Source organism: Merops nubicus, unplaced genomic scaffold (genome assembly GCF_000691845.1).
Source record: "Merops nubicus isolate BGI_N331 unplaced genomic scaffold, ASM69184v1 scaffold14710, whole genome shotgun sequence".
Classification (NCBI taxonomy): domain Eukaryota; kingdom Metazoa; phylum Chordata; class Aves; order Coraciiformes; family Meropidae; genus Merops; species Merops nubicus.
The window spans coordinates 36,551-52,978 of record NW_008580993.1 but is presented as its reverse complement, the minus strand read 5'-3'; the positions used below and the strand labels follow the sequence as shown (position 1 = coordinate 52,978).

General features: G+C 40.9%; 1 protein-coding gene across 1 annotated transcript in view; it reads right to left on the bottom strand.

Moving 5' to 3' along the window:
- Positions 1 to 1,510: 1,510 nt before the first annotated feature.
- KIAA1598 (KIAA1598 ortholog) overlaps positions 1,511 to 16,428 on the bottom strand; it is a gene marked incomplete at its 3' end in the record, with an annotated part of 46,806 nt that continues 31,888 nt past the window's right edge. The window contains exons 8-15 of the mRNA XM_008947978.1: positions 14,696 to 14,842; positions 13,457 to 13,610; positions 11,498 to 11,603; positions 9,839 to 9,921; positions 6,306 to 6,412; positions 5,596 to 5,649; positions 2,603 to 2,723; positions 1,511 to 1,694 (exon numbers count right to left, since the gene is read on the bottom strand). Of these exons, the coding sequence (XP_008946226.1) occupies positions 1,511 to 1,694; positions 2,603 to 2,723; positions 5,596 to 5,649; positions 6,306 to 6,412; positions 9,839 to 9,921; positions 11,498 to 11,603; positions 13,457 to 13,610; positions 14,696 to 14,842 (956 nt within the window). The remainder of the gene's footprint in view (positions 1,695 to 2,602; positions 2,724 to 5,595; positions 5,650 to 6,305; positions 6,413 to 9,838; positions 9,922 to 11,497; positions 11,604 to 13,456; positions 13,611 to 14,695; positions 14,843 to 16,428) is intronic.

Sequence of the window (16,428 nt, the reverse complement as noted above, 5' to 3'; positions counted from 1 at the left end):
ATGTGTCTTTTAGGATGTCACTGAATAGGCAAGCTGAGAAATAAATTGAGCTTCACATATGCTTTTATAACACATAACAACTGTGACTGTCAACACAAGATCCTTTTCACTGTCAATTCACCACGCATTCTGTGAGACCTTGGGGCCTGCAATTATTTCATTTCCTTTCTTGGAAATGCAATTTCCACTTAGTTTGCTGTAATAAAGGTAGACAAAAGGTGGTAAGAGTTGCTGTATTTTCTGATTAAGGTTATCTGTTCATAACTGTAGAAATTCACAAACTACAAACTATTTTTCAGGAACAACCTCAACTTCCTGTTAGGCTAGAAGTTCAAGAAAATGTAATGGCATTGTTCATGTCAAATTAACTGTTGAAGACATTTTCATCTTTCTGATTAAATTAAAATGAAGATCATCTTTCTTCTAAGGATACTTAAATGAAATAAAAGGGAGGAATACATATGATTGGGAAAGGCATTCTGCTTTTAAAACTAAGAGCAAATTAAACAAAACCATAGAGTGCAAAAAGGAAATTGGGCTCTTTACCCGTTCAAAAATAAATGACAGAAGTACCTGCAGGAGAGTGAAGTATCAGTTCATAAAAACAAATGAGAAATTAATTTCTAGCTCATTTGTCATGACTTGCTCCTTTGAACCAAGCAACAGAGACTTGCTAGAACGGCACTGGTGGTATTTTTTCAACTGACAGAGCAGGAAAGCAGAGGTTTAATTAGCCATGATTACAATATTCTGCCCATCTGATTTGTCTCATCTCTTTCCTTTTCTTGAAGTGACAAACAACCTGGCAAGGGAACTGAAGCAAGTGCACAGCCTAATTTCAAAGGGAGCTTGATATTGTTGTAAAATAAACCAATCCTCCAGGAGATCTCTCTGAAATAAATATATCTGACGCAGCTTTAACTCTTTGATGCTTAACTGGCACCTTGAGTCTTCAATCTGTTGTGACAAAAGATTCTTCTTCCCCTCTGTGCAAACCTTAATCTTGAGATTTGGAGGTCATTCAGAATTTTTAGGAACAAACATTTAAAGTAATATGCAGGACTTCTTTTGGCCCAACAGCAACTGCAGTGCACACCTACATACACACCAATATAACTTACATGATTCTATTTTTATAAATATTGTGCCAGAACTGCTTTTTTTTTTTTTTTTAAATCAAGAGTTAACTATACAATGATGATTCCTCTTCAGATTATGGAAAAAACCTTCAACCTTGCTATTCCTCAAAAACTCCAGAGTTCTCTTCTTTTGGCAGAGAAGAACTTTTTTTTAAAGAATGTTCACAGATATTGCAGGAGAACATCTATTACTGAGAATTAGATTTCTACCTTCATGTGAGACTGCAAATTATTTAAGGAGTCAGTAGTAAACACAGCTGCAGACTGTACATTTATCCTGTTAACCCAAATTGATATTAAATCACTTTCAAAATGCACCAGCTGAACAGATCTGGCACTAAAAAACAACTAGATCTCCATATTCTACTTACTGTAATGTAGGCTTGGAGCCTGTGACACCCTTAAGCTGGTCAGAGACAGGACCTGAGTCCGGTACTTTGGAACTGAATTCTGTCTCCAGGTCTTTCTTGTTCAGCACTGTTTGTGCTGCACTGGCTCCCGAGCCCAGCACAGGCAGAGATTTTGATTCTGAAGTGGCCAAGATTCCAGTGGGACCTAAAACCCAAGAAAGTTCAATGCTTCTGTTATTCGAGTTGGCTGCTCTAGAAGGAAGGTGTAAGCACAGCAGATTTCAAGTGAACTGCAGTAATCAAAATGGAATTTTGAAGAACAGTGTCCAGCGCATGGGGGGTATCAAAATACCATTTGCAGCTTCTGCTCTCCCCAACGAGGACTAACCCTTTCTTGCACTGCAGGCAGGGCCTGCTGCAGTGCCACACGCCTGCCTCCTGGGATGGCAAGTTCTGCTGCCCACGCAGCAGGACCAACTCACAACCTGCAGTGCTCTCCCAGCCTGAGGTGCAGCTGGAGCACGAGCCAGACAAACTACTAAAAAGCCTGTTCTCATACAGCAATGAGTAGTTAGTGAACTGTTCATCTGCAAAGCCCACGCTAAAACCATACAGTGACATTAAAACCAGCCATGTCTACATTGACTATGGCATGGAGTTGCACTTGCACAGACTCTGTGACCAGGCAGATCATCAATAGATTCTGACAGGTGATGACTGCAAAGCATAGCTTAAAAACCACAGACCTTTGCTCTGCAGAAGAGGTTAATTCAGAACACTTGTCCTAAACCCTCATTTCCCTGGTTACCATTACTTTCAAGGGTATTTTCACAGTAAGCTCAGACTATGAACTCCAATGACAATGTCTGAGCTCCAGGCAGGACAGAGGAACCTGTGCGTATAAGGCTGTGTGCATGGAAAATCCTGACAGAGCCTCTCGTGGAGCCAACGTGGATGAAAAGCGACAAGTGCAATGGGGAAGTGAGTCACTGCAGGAGTAAGCCAGGTTCTCTGTAATGGCTGAATGGCAATGGTCTGGAAGAGAAAGCAGAGCTCCAAGAGTCACTTAACACAGGGAGAAGAGGAGGACTACAAAAATGCCCAGCCACTTACTGCCACTGTCCTGGTCGGTGGTTACTTTCCGGCGCCGCAGAACCCGTTCCAGCTCCGTTTCACTGCTCTCTGTTTCAAGGGACTTCAAGCTTCGGGAACTACTGGATTTATTCAGTGTCTCCTACAGCAAGAAACAGGTATGAAAAGTTCTCTGAGCATATGTTATGCCTTGCCAAACATCCCACGTGCACAACATGAAAACCCCTCCAACTGCCAAAAAGGTCTGAGAACCAGCTGTGGCTCTAGAGCAGCGTGTGGAGCTCTGCCAGCAGTGAGCAGCTGGGCACTGGCTCACCACTCCTCCACTTGCTCAGGTTCCTGAGGCAGAGATTGACCACACTCACCTACACACCAGAGGGCTGATATCAGGCCTAAAGATGATGTCCTGGATCACTAGTGAACAAATTCTGATGTTTGCAGGGAACTGTCAACTTTCTCCACCTTAGCATTTAAAGGTCCTAAAAACTGCTGGAGCATTATCATACCCATAATTAACCTCTACTGGTACAAAGCCAAAGATTCATATTTTACTGCTTCATCATATTTTATATTTTAGCATGGTCCTGTGTTGCTGCATCCTGGTGTGTACACACCTGCAGAAGTCAGTATGTACTAGCTGCAACCGCAGCACTTTTGTTACATCCTATAATCTCACTGATCTGCCCTGAACCTGACCCTCTGCCCACGTATTTCATGGTTTCTCTTAAGCACACTCTTAGATCTCAAGTTGAAACAGTTTTTTTACGTATAAAACAGAAATGCCTGCTATGACTGCCTCATGCCAAAGGTTAGTATTTTGTATCAGACAAGCTGCAAGTCCAGTAGCACTTTTCTTAAGGTGGAGGGCAAAAAGGCTTTTATCAAAGCCTGAAACCTCTCAAACTTGCCCTCAGGAATTTTATCATGCACACAGTGGATACTGCCTGGATTTCCCAAGAGACAACAGTCAGATACTGGACCAGCACCCACTTGACTGTAAAATACTTATAATGCAACTGAAAATTTGGGACCCATATGCTATTTCATTCTCCTCCTGAGTCTTTTATCATCTTTAGGAATGCCCCAGAATCCTGTTTATTCAGCCTTCTAAAACATGCCTAAACCATATAGCATTTTTCCAGAACATAAATAACATATTCTTAACATCTTTTGTTGACCAGCACGTACTTCTGAGCAGAAACAGCAAATGACAAAAGGAAATGGCACTGCAAGTTGCAAAAGCTGTGCCACTTTCAAGTTCCCAGCAAAGAACTAATTCTTCACCTCCACTCAAAAATTAAAATAAATATTTTCTTTGGCAACTCTTTGAAATTTAACTGAGCTGGTACATTAATAATTAGTGGTGTGCTCCAGACCTGTACAAACATACACGAACAAAAGCAACTCCAGCAACAGAGTCGCTCAAACTGCAATTTACAGAACATAAATGTGGTTTGTTTGTAACAATTATATGGAGGTCTACATGAAATGCATAATTAGCATAGTAACAACAAATGTTTACTCCATCACATCCCACCCCCATGTTTGTTGTCTGACTGTGCATAATGACTGGTCTCAAGAATAGACTGGAATTTGTTTTTATACAGTTTGTCTTATATTGCAAATATCCTGAAGGGCTCAAAAGCAACAAGCTAGATACAGAAGTAGAGCGACTGTAGGTTTCTCTCTGCTCCCACTAAAGTACATAATCAAGACTCCCCTAATGTCAGTGATAGAGTGTCAAAGAAATAAAACAGCTATTAGGAAACGAAAGGACCTGCAGCAGGATCACTCAGCCCGCCCCCGGCTGGTCCAGCCAGCAGCCGAAACAGACTAGTCCTGTAATTATGCAGTGCCATTTAAAACATAATCTCTGTCTTGCATTTTATTCCTTCTCTACTTACCGCCACATTTAATTATGTGTCACTCTAATTAGAGCTCAGCATTAAGGTCTGGTGGCTCTCTAGATCATTTTTTTGTTCTTCCCCTACTTTCATGTGACTGGAAACCGTAAGTTTAACATGTCCTTGGTGCCACACTCGTGATTTTAAATCACAGCACAGGCTGTGGCTACACTCTTTGCTGTACTGTCTTGCATCACCCAACACAATACTCAAGTTATTTACATAAGGGCTGTTTAGGTGTTACCATGGATAGATGATTACAATGATCAGCCTCACTCACCTTCCATAGAGCAGCTGTGAAGCACTTTGTTTCAATATGGGCAGAATTTCACCTTACAAAGTCAAAATTTCACCTGATGTACCAAAGTTGCACTTCAACTTTAAAAGCTTCAGGGTCACAGAAGTGAGGGAGGAAGAATTACCACTCCTTCTGAGAGTATGATACAGTTTTAGGACTTGTGCAAAAGAAGCAACCAGTTAAGCAATGCAATGTATGAGAGCATAGGAGAGAACAGGAGTAAACTTACCAAATGCACACCAAACAGTTTTATTTAGTGACAAGTATGTGGATAACTATTTAGAGTAATTTTTTTTTTCTAAATACAAACACAGACTAGAGAGCACTTGCTCTATTTAGACTGTCTACACTACAAGAAATTCAGTGTCTCAGGAGAAGACAGGAGTTCAGGGCAGCTGATGAGAAGAACTCTACATCTACTGGACATGTGCAGTCCAGGGGCTTTACTTTGGACTAGACAGACTCAGGGCCTCTCCCATTCTAAGCATCCCCACCGAGAGTACTTGGAAAGCTTCCAAAGGATCCATGGCAGGTGCAGGCCAGAACATCCCCTCTAGTGGCAGGAACACACCAATCTGGAGCACAATTAACAGAACTGTTTTCTGAAAATAAATTCTGTTAGCAACACCAAACCAAACCTTTCAGTTGGACCAAAGTCAAAAGTGGAATCAGGGGATTCACTCCAGAACTGCTCTACAGCTTCAAACCAAACCACTAATGCAGAAGTTTCCAATACTCAGCTGTTTTGCACAGTAGGCTCTGTCAGCTCAATGAAAAGAAAAAACACAAATATAAACTACCAGTTTTCTTACCAGAATGCCTTTTAATTCTTTCATTGCACTTTCAGAGGGCTTTAATGTTTCTGGCTGTAAACAAACACAACACACACATGTTAAAAAACAGGTGAAATGGCCCATGACAGACTTTGTACTTGAAGACAGACATCGCAGGGGGGTCTACAGCACAGGCGTGCAGCTGTGTCGAGCTCCTGCCCTCTCCTCTCACGGGCACATGGCTAACATCCAATCTGCTTTCTTCCACAGATAATGAGAAGAGCCTTTGCTCTCAGCACGGTGAACCACAGCCTATACATAAAGACACATTTATCCTCTGGTGAAGATCATAAGTAGTATTCTGATAGTAACCTCATTCAGGTACTAGTGCTAAGTGTTGCATGAAAGGAAGAAATGCTGCTAAAGACATTCTTCTGGTCCAGCAACCCCTTTACCCAATTCAGGACCCTTGGTACTTTTTGTTTCTCAGTGGCTGTTTGTTTACAAGATGTTTGCTTTCAGTTCCTTTCTGTGTCAAAGAAACTGGGTATCTTATTTATGTACTCTTGGTTTCCCTCTTTTTCTGTTCTTCAGATACATGCTGCTCTAATTCATCTTACTCAAAATGAAGTAAAGCAAATGAAGTGAGACAAATGTATTCTTCTGAATGCTTTACAGGAAGCCCGATTCATTTTCAGTGTAAATTACTGTACCTAGCTAATATTATTGCACTGATATTTATTCCAAACCTTTGCTTTAGGCCTGCTTGACTGGTTGACTGGTCTCAGATGAACTCCCTTTTTAATTCTGTCCATCATTTCTTCAACAGCTTGTCTCTTCAGATCTGTAACTTCACCTGTTCCAAAAACAAACAAAAAAAGCCTATCACATTCCAAATAGGAACTACTATTAAAAATGTAGATGATAAACATAAAGGCTTATTTTTCTTCCCTTAATTGGGCTGTTCACAGGGTCTTTGTTACAGGATCACTATTTTACTCTTAATTTTCCCCACCACAAAGAGGCACTTTGCTGCATGCTGCCCACATCTATATGATAGCAGAAACCTGCAGCCTCATCTCAGCTTCTCAGGAATTCTAGTTTCTGGATAAAATCCCAAAGTACACACCTTGAGGATCCAGCCATGGCCTCTGCAAACACCAAAGCCTGCAGAATTTTTCACAGAAGCAGGGCTAAGACAATGAAAAATGCAAAGCTCCTATAACCATTGGAGGTTTCAAAAGCTCAGTGCTACAGGCTGACGCACCAAGGACTGAAGAATACAGCCCCAGTTCCACTATCTTTTCACTGTGGCTCAGCAGAAATTTCCACTGTTTCACTGACACAGGACAAGTCAATAATGCCCCACAGCAAGGCCTTTATGCAGCCCACCACAAGAGTCCCAAACGTATATCCATATGGGTTTGAGAACCTTGCTGGAATGACACACCAGCATTTCAGGCTGAACTAAAACCACACATTTACAGAACACTGCACCGAGTTGAGGGCAAACCTTAAATACCATGGAAGGAAAACAGTTTCAAGGGATTCAGTATCAGGGCTGCAAAATACTCAGATGAAATCAGAAGTTGTGGGATGAACCTAAACAAGACCTGTAAACTTATCAATGTTCTGGATAATGTAACAAAAGACAGTTAACATGCCATACCAAAAAAAAAAGGGGCCAAAAAAGGGTACTTAAAGCAAATACATGGAAAAATATGGTTGATGCTATTCAAAGCTGCAACATTTTACCATCAATAGCAGGAATTTTAAATAGACTTGCTCTCTCACTTGTCAGGGTACTGTTGATGATTCATAGAAATGCAGTTTCTGTATTGTAAGCCGATTTAATGTCAGGCTTTAATTCCACAAACAGGTTGTTTCAAATATAAAAGCTTAATTGGTGGTATGGGATAGAAACCCCTCATTCTAAGTCCTTAACAAGGGTCAAAACAAGCCTCAAGTTAGATATAATAACTAGATCAAGAAAGAACTTTCTCCCTGGTTTTATTTTTATTTTAAGAACAGCTCAACTATTAAGAGAAGAAGCGTTTTGTATGTGATTGAAGAAAGGTCAGAACTGTTAAAGTTTGCTAATAAATAATGAAAGAATGGGTTGTAGAGAACTTACAGTGAATTTCATAGTATTTCCTGCAATCACTGTAACATCAACAAAAAGGTGTAATCAAAACATCTAGGACACTGCAAGGTAAGGAAACCTGATAAATGAAGGCAACATAACTGAACTTTAATACTGACTCTTCATCAGAGTCAGTATTAAATGATGAAACTGACTCTTCATCAGAGATCTCAGTACAAAGTCACTTCTCTAATTATTTTACTCAGACCAACAACCTTACTTCTCTCAGGCTGGTAACCAGTTCCCAAAGATGTCCTCAGAGACCTGCTCAGGTCACCACATTCCTCAGATCCTCACCTGAAAAATGGAAGGGGTAATACTTCCTTTCCCCAGCTTTCTGTCTGTTGGTCCTATCCAACAACCCAGCCATGCTTACAGTCTCCTAACAGCGTTCTTTCTCTAACAGTTATATCCTGTACCTGTAATTTCAGCCAGGTTCCCTTCTGCAGCCCTTCTTTGTTTAAGTGGCAGCAAATGAGTAAGCAATTTACTACAAACTCGTGCTGTTTCAGAAGGAAGAGAGAAAAACCTTGGCTATGTGACGAGCAATGCTTGTCTAACTCCGACTCTTGAGCCACTCACGATCACTTATGAATCTCTACTTAACTCCTGTTCTCAAGATGCTAAGTTTCCAGGTACCCTTAACAACAAACAAATGTAATTCCAGCTGTTCCTTTACAATCAGAGCCACCTTAGCACAAGATTCTGTTTTGCTCTAGGTTTTCAGTATTAGTAAAGGCTTAGCATTACAGTCAACTCTGAGTGGTAATTTTACAAGATATGAATTGAGGGATGAAAACTGAAGCATTTAACAAACTAGCTCTGCAGAGAGGCTCTGGACAGAGGAAATCACAAACAGGAAGCCTTTTGGAAGTTGGAAATTTTCCTATATTATGGTGTGTATACGCTCCCTGCTTAATGCCTGTTGGGTTTATTCTGCCTTTTCCAGATCACCCGTGGAATTGCAAAGTCCTGGACACACTGCAGCTGCAGCCACATGCTGTAGTGTCTCCAAGTGAGAAGCATAGGCTGTGAGCCTCTCAGCACTGCGACAGTGCAACTACTGCAGGCAGTACCAAACAGCCAGGGTGCAACTCAACAAGCTGCACACAGTCGCTGTAAGAGCACAGGGCCCTAAACTGCATCATCTTGTTCTCACCATTCAGCACATCACCCTACCCAGCTAAGTGCTTATCTTCTCAGTTCCTTCTGTAAGGAACATGGCCATGCCCTCCTCAAGTGAAACAGAAATATCGTCTTTTCTGCCACATCACTGAATGAAGTCAGCTCAGTGACACATCTGATAAGCACCAGAGACAGAAGCAGGACAATTAGAACTTTTCTTCAGTTACAGCAAGTGCTAGGTCTTCCCTCAAGGTTTTTGAGCTGCTGGTTCAAACACTGTCCATACTAAAATCCATTTGGAAAAAGTCAATTGGATGATCACCAGCTCAATTGCGGAGGCACAGATGGCTATGAGGGCTACACAAATTTGCTTGAGGTCTTGAGGAAGCTTGGAGTAAAACAGAACAGCCTATTTCATTTGGAAAGGACCTACAACAATCATCTAGTCCAACTGCCTGACCACTTCATGGCTGACCAAAAGTTAAAGCATGTTATTAAGGGCACTGGCCTCTTAAACACCGACAGGCTTGGTGTCTCAACCACCTCTCTAGGAAGCCTGTTCCAGTGTTTGACCCCACTCTTGGTAAAGAAACGCTTCCCAGTGTCCAGTCTAAACCTCCCCTGGCACTGCTCTGAACCATTCCCACACATCCTGTCACTGGATACTAGGGAGATCAGCATCTCCCTCTCTACCTCCCCTCCTCAGGAAGCTGTAGAGAACAATGAGGTCATCCCTCAGCCTCCCTTTCTGCAGACTAGACAAACCCAAAGTCCTCAGCCACTCCTTATAGGAGTACCAAAGCTACCACTTCCTATGTCAGAGCACACACACCTGGGCCACCATCACATTTCTGGACTGCCAGGTGGATGGAATATGCTGGGACATGGAAAGCAGGAGTAAATGTTCACACATAAGAGCATTTGCATCACTATCTGTACCCACAGCTCATTTCACAGCTCTGTCTGCAGTACTTGGTGAATAATCTGCATGACCTGAGAGAGGATGAACCATACCTGACTCCTGCTGAGGAGGTTTCTCCTTCTTGCTCACGTTGGTGTTGGAGTGAGATCTTTTGCGAATCATGGACATGAGAGACCTTTGGGGAAAATGCAACTGCAGTTTGTCATTCTGTCCTCTAGTACACACTGTTAGAATGAACTTGAGCATGACACAAACAGCTTGCTTATACCTGATTATACAGCTACTCACAGAAGACTCATTTAACAGTTCTTGAATGCAGATGTCTGTACTCAGTTACCCCCCACAACGTCTCCCATTAAAATGCACCAGAGGAATTTATTTCTTTTTAACAGACATTAGGCATAAATCAAAACACTCCAGATTTGAATATTAAAAGACTGCGTCTCGTGACACATGACAAATTGAAGCTGCTCTAGCATAATAAAAGGAAAGAAGAGCTGTAGATATTGAAGTATTATTCTTCAGAGGACACTTAAATACGGTGATCAGTATCTCCTCACCAACTCCAAGTTTGTAATCTTCTTACAGCATCAAATAATTATCCCTTCACTATAGTCAGAACATTAAAAGTCCAGACAAGGAAGTGATTCAGCTGAAAGCTCAAGTATAAGCTCCTATGCACATCTGATGTGCCAGTGAGGCCTATCACTCCCTACTGAACATTGCTCCTTAGGAAGCAGAGCGACCTGCAGCATCCATGCTTGGGCTCCAAGAAAACCTTGGCACACAGAAACGCCACAGAGCAATAAATCAATGCTCTGACTGAGCTACTACAGGGTGTAAAATGAGTAGTGTTACCTATTTCAGATAGTAAAGGGCACAAACTTAAACAACAAAACACACCACACACACACCAGAGTTAATTCGTTCTGTACTTTCGTGGGGAAAACAGCAAGCAAGCCAAGTGAGTTAACAGATGTAAAAAATAGCAGAAGACCAAATTGTTCAGAACATGTTTCGTTTAGGTTTCTAAAAACAAAGTGTCATTGACATCCATTTATTTTTAAAACCAAGCAGACAACATGAAGATTAGCTAAATTCCTGAAATTAACTAAGCACACTTTAGGGCTCAGTCAGTTAATTTGGGTCTAATGCCTGATACATCATATACTTGAAAAATATGTCTTGAAAAAAGGGCCTCCTTTACAGCCCTTTGCTTAATCTTGCCCAAAATTTCTTGATGATGGGGTGCTGATTTTCTTGTGTTTTGGTTTGTTGGTTTTTTTTTTTTAACTTATGAAAGTAATTGTGGATGCTCAATGGAGTCTGCATTTTCATCACCAGTATCTGACAGGAAGGGACACACAATAATCCAACATATCCTTTGGTTCAAAGGGGTTTTCTTAGCAGTAAATTCAGACAAGAATTTCACAAGTCTATAATTACAGCTATCGGGTGAATAGAAAAAAAAAAAATCTCCTAAATTTAGAGGAGACAGGTATCCCTCCTCCTCCAAAATCAGTCTAGACAATTTGTTAGGCTTGGCAAGACAGACACTGCTCAAAATTGGTCAGGGTGTTGCCACCTGTCTGTTGGCAGGTGGGGCACAGAGCATGTCCTGCTGGTAAAGAGCCCAAGACAGATGGAGAAAGCCTTTTTTCCTTTAAAGACATTCTTCCTGCTTGGGTGCAAGCTCATGTATTCTGTTTCAGCACAGCATTAATGCTGTGACCCGTGATTTAAGCACTTACCGTATAGGGTTAGGAGGAGGGGGAGGAGGAAGAGGAGGAGGAGGTGGTGGTGGAGGAGGTGGTGCAGGATTTTCAGACTGCTGTATTCGTTTCTGAAGTTCATCAACTGCACAAGAGCAATTAAACTAAAGTCAGTTCTTGATTTCTCACATCTGCTCTAAAAGCCAACTCTGATGGTTTAAGCAAAAAAAAAACCTACTGATTGACTAAAACCAAGTAAGACTAAACCACACAACTGCCAGGAAGTCCTATTTCTGGCAACATTTCCTACCAAAAACAACATACGATTCTAGTTACACCAGTTAGCTCCACCTGAGTTACTTTTGAAGCTAAAACGACCCTTTCCCCCAATACAGGATTCCTCATAAAAAATGACAGAGCAGGGAAAAGTTTATCACATTCCTGCAACAGTCTATAAGGCTGCATTTGAGAATGAACTAGCAAGAGATTAAAGAAATGGATCATTTCAGCTTCCAGACTTTTCTCTGTCTTGCTGAGGGTGTGGGTTTTCCCCCTAAAAATGGTCAAAACTGGACAGTGGGCAAAATGGACTCTTTCTCTCCTGTTTTTGAAATGTTGTCAAATGCAGTTAACTGGGGAAGGGAAGAAGCAGAAAAAAAATAAGTCTTAAGTGTCTTTTAGCTAGGAAATTTTTTAGCAATTGTTCTGAATACAGTAGGAATTATGTCAGAAGTACAGAATAAGACTTCCAAAGTGGACACAGTTCTTTGTTCTCCTAGTGATGGATTCAAATTAAAACTACAGCCTTTTACATTTACTTTTCATTTTAAAAGGGGAAAATAAACCAAAACCAAAACAAAAACCCAAATGAGCAACTTTAAACTCCAGCTACAATCTTTAAAATGATAAATTCCTTCTGAAGGACAAACAAGCCTGAAAGGAAAGAATCTGCTGTGAAGGTCAGATCTTTTCAAGGCAGCAAAGAAGAACTCATATGCTGCCTAAGCATATTTTTAAGGCTGAGTAATGTAAAACTCTAACACAAAGCAGTTCTTCCAAGCAAGACTGCTAACAAGCTTAAAGATAATCCTGCTCTCAAGGAAATGTTTCAGAAAAGCGTGGTTACATGTGGAACCTTAGCTAAGGATAGTGACTTTGGCCTCCTCTGATGGAGGCTCAGAAGCTTCTCTGACCAAGTGTCATACTGAAGACTAGCACCTGCTTAGGCCTCGAGCCTTGACATGGAACAAAAAATATCTCACTACAAGGAAAAGATTTAAATGTATAATTCTCATAGATATGAGGTATAAAAGCCTAACAGATTTGTTTGGCTAACTCCTTTTGTAGGGCTCTGAAAGTAGTACCTTTTAAAAAAAAAAAAAAAAAAAAAGGACATTTAAAAACAAAACAAAAAAGAACAATCCCTCAGAGCCTCTAACATCGTCAGCAGAAACTGTTTTTTTTCACATGTGAAAAAGAAGTGCCAAAGCATGTCTTTAATTTCATCGGTGTCTTCTTTTAGAAGACTATTAAATGGTTGGGTACCTTGATAATTATGGGATATTTTTGTACAATTCATACAATGTAGAATCCACAGTCTGATAAATCACTGTGCATCTTAAAAAAACCCCAACATTTTATTTATTTTTTAAATTAGGCAGGAGGATATACTTTGAATACAAAGGATTGTCTCTTTCACACAGAAACCCACTCACATGTATATCCGCCTGTAAGACTCAGGGCAATCTAACAACAGTGTTTTTATACCCTACCAAAATTTTACAAGGTTGTTTTTTCACACGCATCCTGACCACGACTCTTTTGTGGTTGAAGGCAGTTGCTGTGCTTTGTCTTGTGAAGCACAGGTCTGAATCTTAGCTACACAGAAGTTCTTGATTGTGATATCTCAAATGTAACCTGTATAATTCTATTAGACATCCACCAGCACCACACCCCCCCTACAGTACCTCTAAAATGAAAGTTCTTACATGATTTTACCTGAATGCTTTAGGTCTCTAGCTTTTTCTTCTGAGTTCTGACACTTAAGCTCTAGTTCTTTTTTATCTTCTTCCAAAAGTTCTAGCTGCTGTTTAAGACGACTAATCTCCTTATGCAGTGCTTGATTCTCTAGCTGCTCTTCCAACTCTTTGATCTGCAGTTGGCAAACAACAGCATTCATTACAGTAAAAGGTATTTTCTGTCCTTCCTTTTGACAAATAAGCCATGGGGCACAGATATTCCTGAAAACATGACGTTATGGCATAGCAGTGAACTACAAGCCTCAGAGAAAGAACAATTTTTGAGTGAGAGCTGGTCAGATTTTTCTGAGACGTGTCAGAATTTTCTCTTATGATCCTAACTGGTTTTATCTCTTCTTTAGAATAAATCTTTAGCTCCAAAGTACTTAATCCATAAGACATTCCCTTTTTATTCTTACAGATTTTTTTTTCACATAAATATAATTTAATTTCAGAACATTTCTTTATTTGAAGCACGAGAACACTGACATTCTGTTTTTCTTACTGACTGTTTCCTCTGAGAGGCCAATTATTTAAACTCCCTTACCTCAACTCCAGCAGTGCCAGCGGGTGAATTATGGAATATCAGGTTCAGAGGCAGCATTCAGGTGCAGAGTAGCAATCATTTCCCAGCTCCCTAAATAAGTATGCTTTGCTCTGTCAAGGAGCCAATGATGTAGAGGTTTTCTATGCACTGGCACTTACTCTCCCAAAATACTCATTCAGAAGCATCTGAGATTACATATGGTCTTAGCATTGCTGCACTGATGAAAGCACTGGAACTGTCTACCTACTCCTAGCATTTCTTTAGCAGGTGACCAGACTACTCATGTGACCTGTCTAACTCTCACCTCCTGGTTTTCTCCATGCCAAAATACCCTTTATGTTATTCAGCTTCCAAAATCTTCTCCTGTCATTTCTTCTTCACTTAATGGAACTTGACTTAATGCTTGGAATTGCACTTTATTGGCACCCAGAATAGAATACTTAGCTAAACCAGAGCCTTCATGCTGAAAAACCTTCAGGTTTTGTACTCATGTCTTACCACTGACCGAGGAGAAGGGAGTCACAATCTTGTCTGAAGTTTAGTTTTCAAATTGTGAACTCTTACAGGAGACAAGATCTCAAATAATTCTGAACATAATATATACATGATGCTGCTTAAATTCAGGAGGCTTTCAGAGACCTCTGCACGAGATGAAAAGTAATCCTGTTTTACCTTTTGTTGGTGTTGAAGCCTCTCTTCCTCTAATGTGTGTGTCAGCTTAGCATTGTCATCCAAAGCCTTCAAAAGCTGTTGATCAGGAGAAGAATTCTGCAGAAGCAACTGACTTTGCCTTTTCATCTTGTTTTGTTCAATAAACATCTGCCAAAACAAAAGCCACCCCCAACAAAAACAACAGTTAAGCAGAGTCTAATGCTATGCTGGGGAAAATGGCCACTGGGAAGAAAATTAAGAAATTAACACCATGTTAATATGGGAGGTATAGTGAGGAAGAAGGTGAGAAGGAAGGGGAAGTCTGAAAGTAAAGCTGACAAGAGCTAAGCTCACCCCAAAAGGCACCAGGTGTTTGCTGAGAGAACCACCCACTGCTACACCTCACTTACCCACGTGCTGGCACATTTAGAATTAAAACACATCTCTGAATTTTGTTGCCTGGAAATGGGAACAGTCTGATTCCTATTCTGGGAGCTCTGGACAGATTAAAAGAACTCAAGGTGGAGGAAAAAATGTCCATGAATTCACAGGCTACCTTTTCAAACCTATCTGCAAGCCTTGGTGTAAAGCCCACTATTTGAGGGTTACCCAGATATGTGAATGATGGAGAGTCTTCAGGAAATTAATTTCAGACCATGTTTGTGTAATCAGAGTATACACTTGCCCTGGGAAAAGGCATTTCAGGGCAATTGCAGCCTTTTAGTTCTGATCCTTGTGTTCTTTCCAGTTCCCCAGCTACATTTCTTATGTGGAGAGTGGATACATTAGTGGGGGGAAAAAAAAATCAAATCGTCTAGAGACTTGACACTGATAAAAATATCACACATTTCTCTAGGCTTCACCTAAGAGGTTCAGAGGCTACATGCAGCTTCTGTAAGAGAGATCTGCTCCTTCCAGACTGTTTAGGAACTTGGGAAAAAAAAAATAATTCCTAGAGAATTTATTCTGCATCTTGACATCTCTTTCAGGTAGAGGGTTGCCTTCCAGGCAACAGGGCTTCCACTCTTGACAAACTCATCCGTGCCTGTTCTTAGAGCAGAAATGGGGACTGGGTCACACTGAGGTTTCAGAAGAGTGTGCACAGGTCAGCAAAGCAGGGCACTCATGGCAGGGGAACAGAGACCAGCCTGAGAACACACACACAGCCCCTCAGACTGTAAAAACATGCACAGCAAAAGCAAGAAGATTTTCTAAGAATAAACTATTCAAAATACAAATGTTCCATGAGACTTTTTCAGGTTCCCATACTACATATTCAAAAACCAAAATTACAGACACAACCTATGGTTTCTCCCCATCCGGTGCTACTGCAATGCTATGTGATTTATTTATTTTTAAAATACAACTGGATTTTAAAGAAACATCTGATGGTGGAGTTTCGAGGCAAACATTCCACTCAGTGCTCTGCTCTCTCTCTAGCTGTAGGTACAGACCAGAAGCCTGCTGACCGTGCTGAACTTTTGACTCACAACGCAGCCTGCTTGACCCTGCGTGCCAAGAAGAGTCAGTTGATGCAGCCTAAATACCAATAAACCCTACAATGAACACTTCATTGGGCAAAGCTGTGCCATAAGGGTAGGCAAGGAAGGACTGGAAGTATTTGATGAAGAGGAACTGATGAATACAGGCTCTAGTACAACACTCTGTTAGAAAACAAACAAAAACAAATTTATGACCATCTGGAAGCCTCTGTGGCACGGTGCAAATGTGCACTGGACATCAGCTCCTGGCCC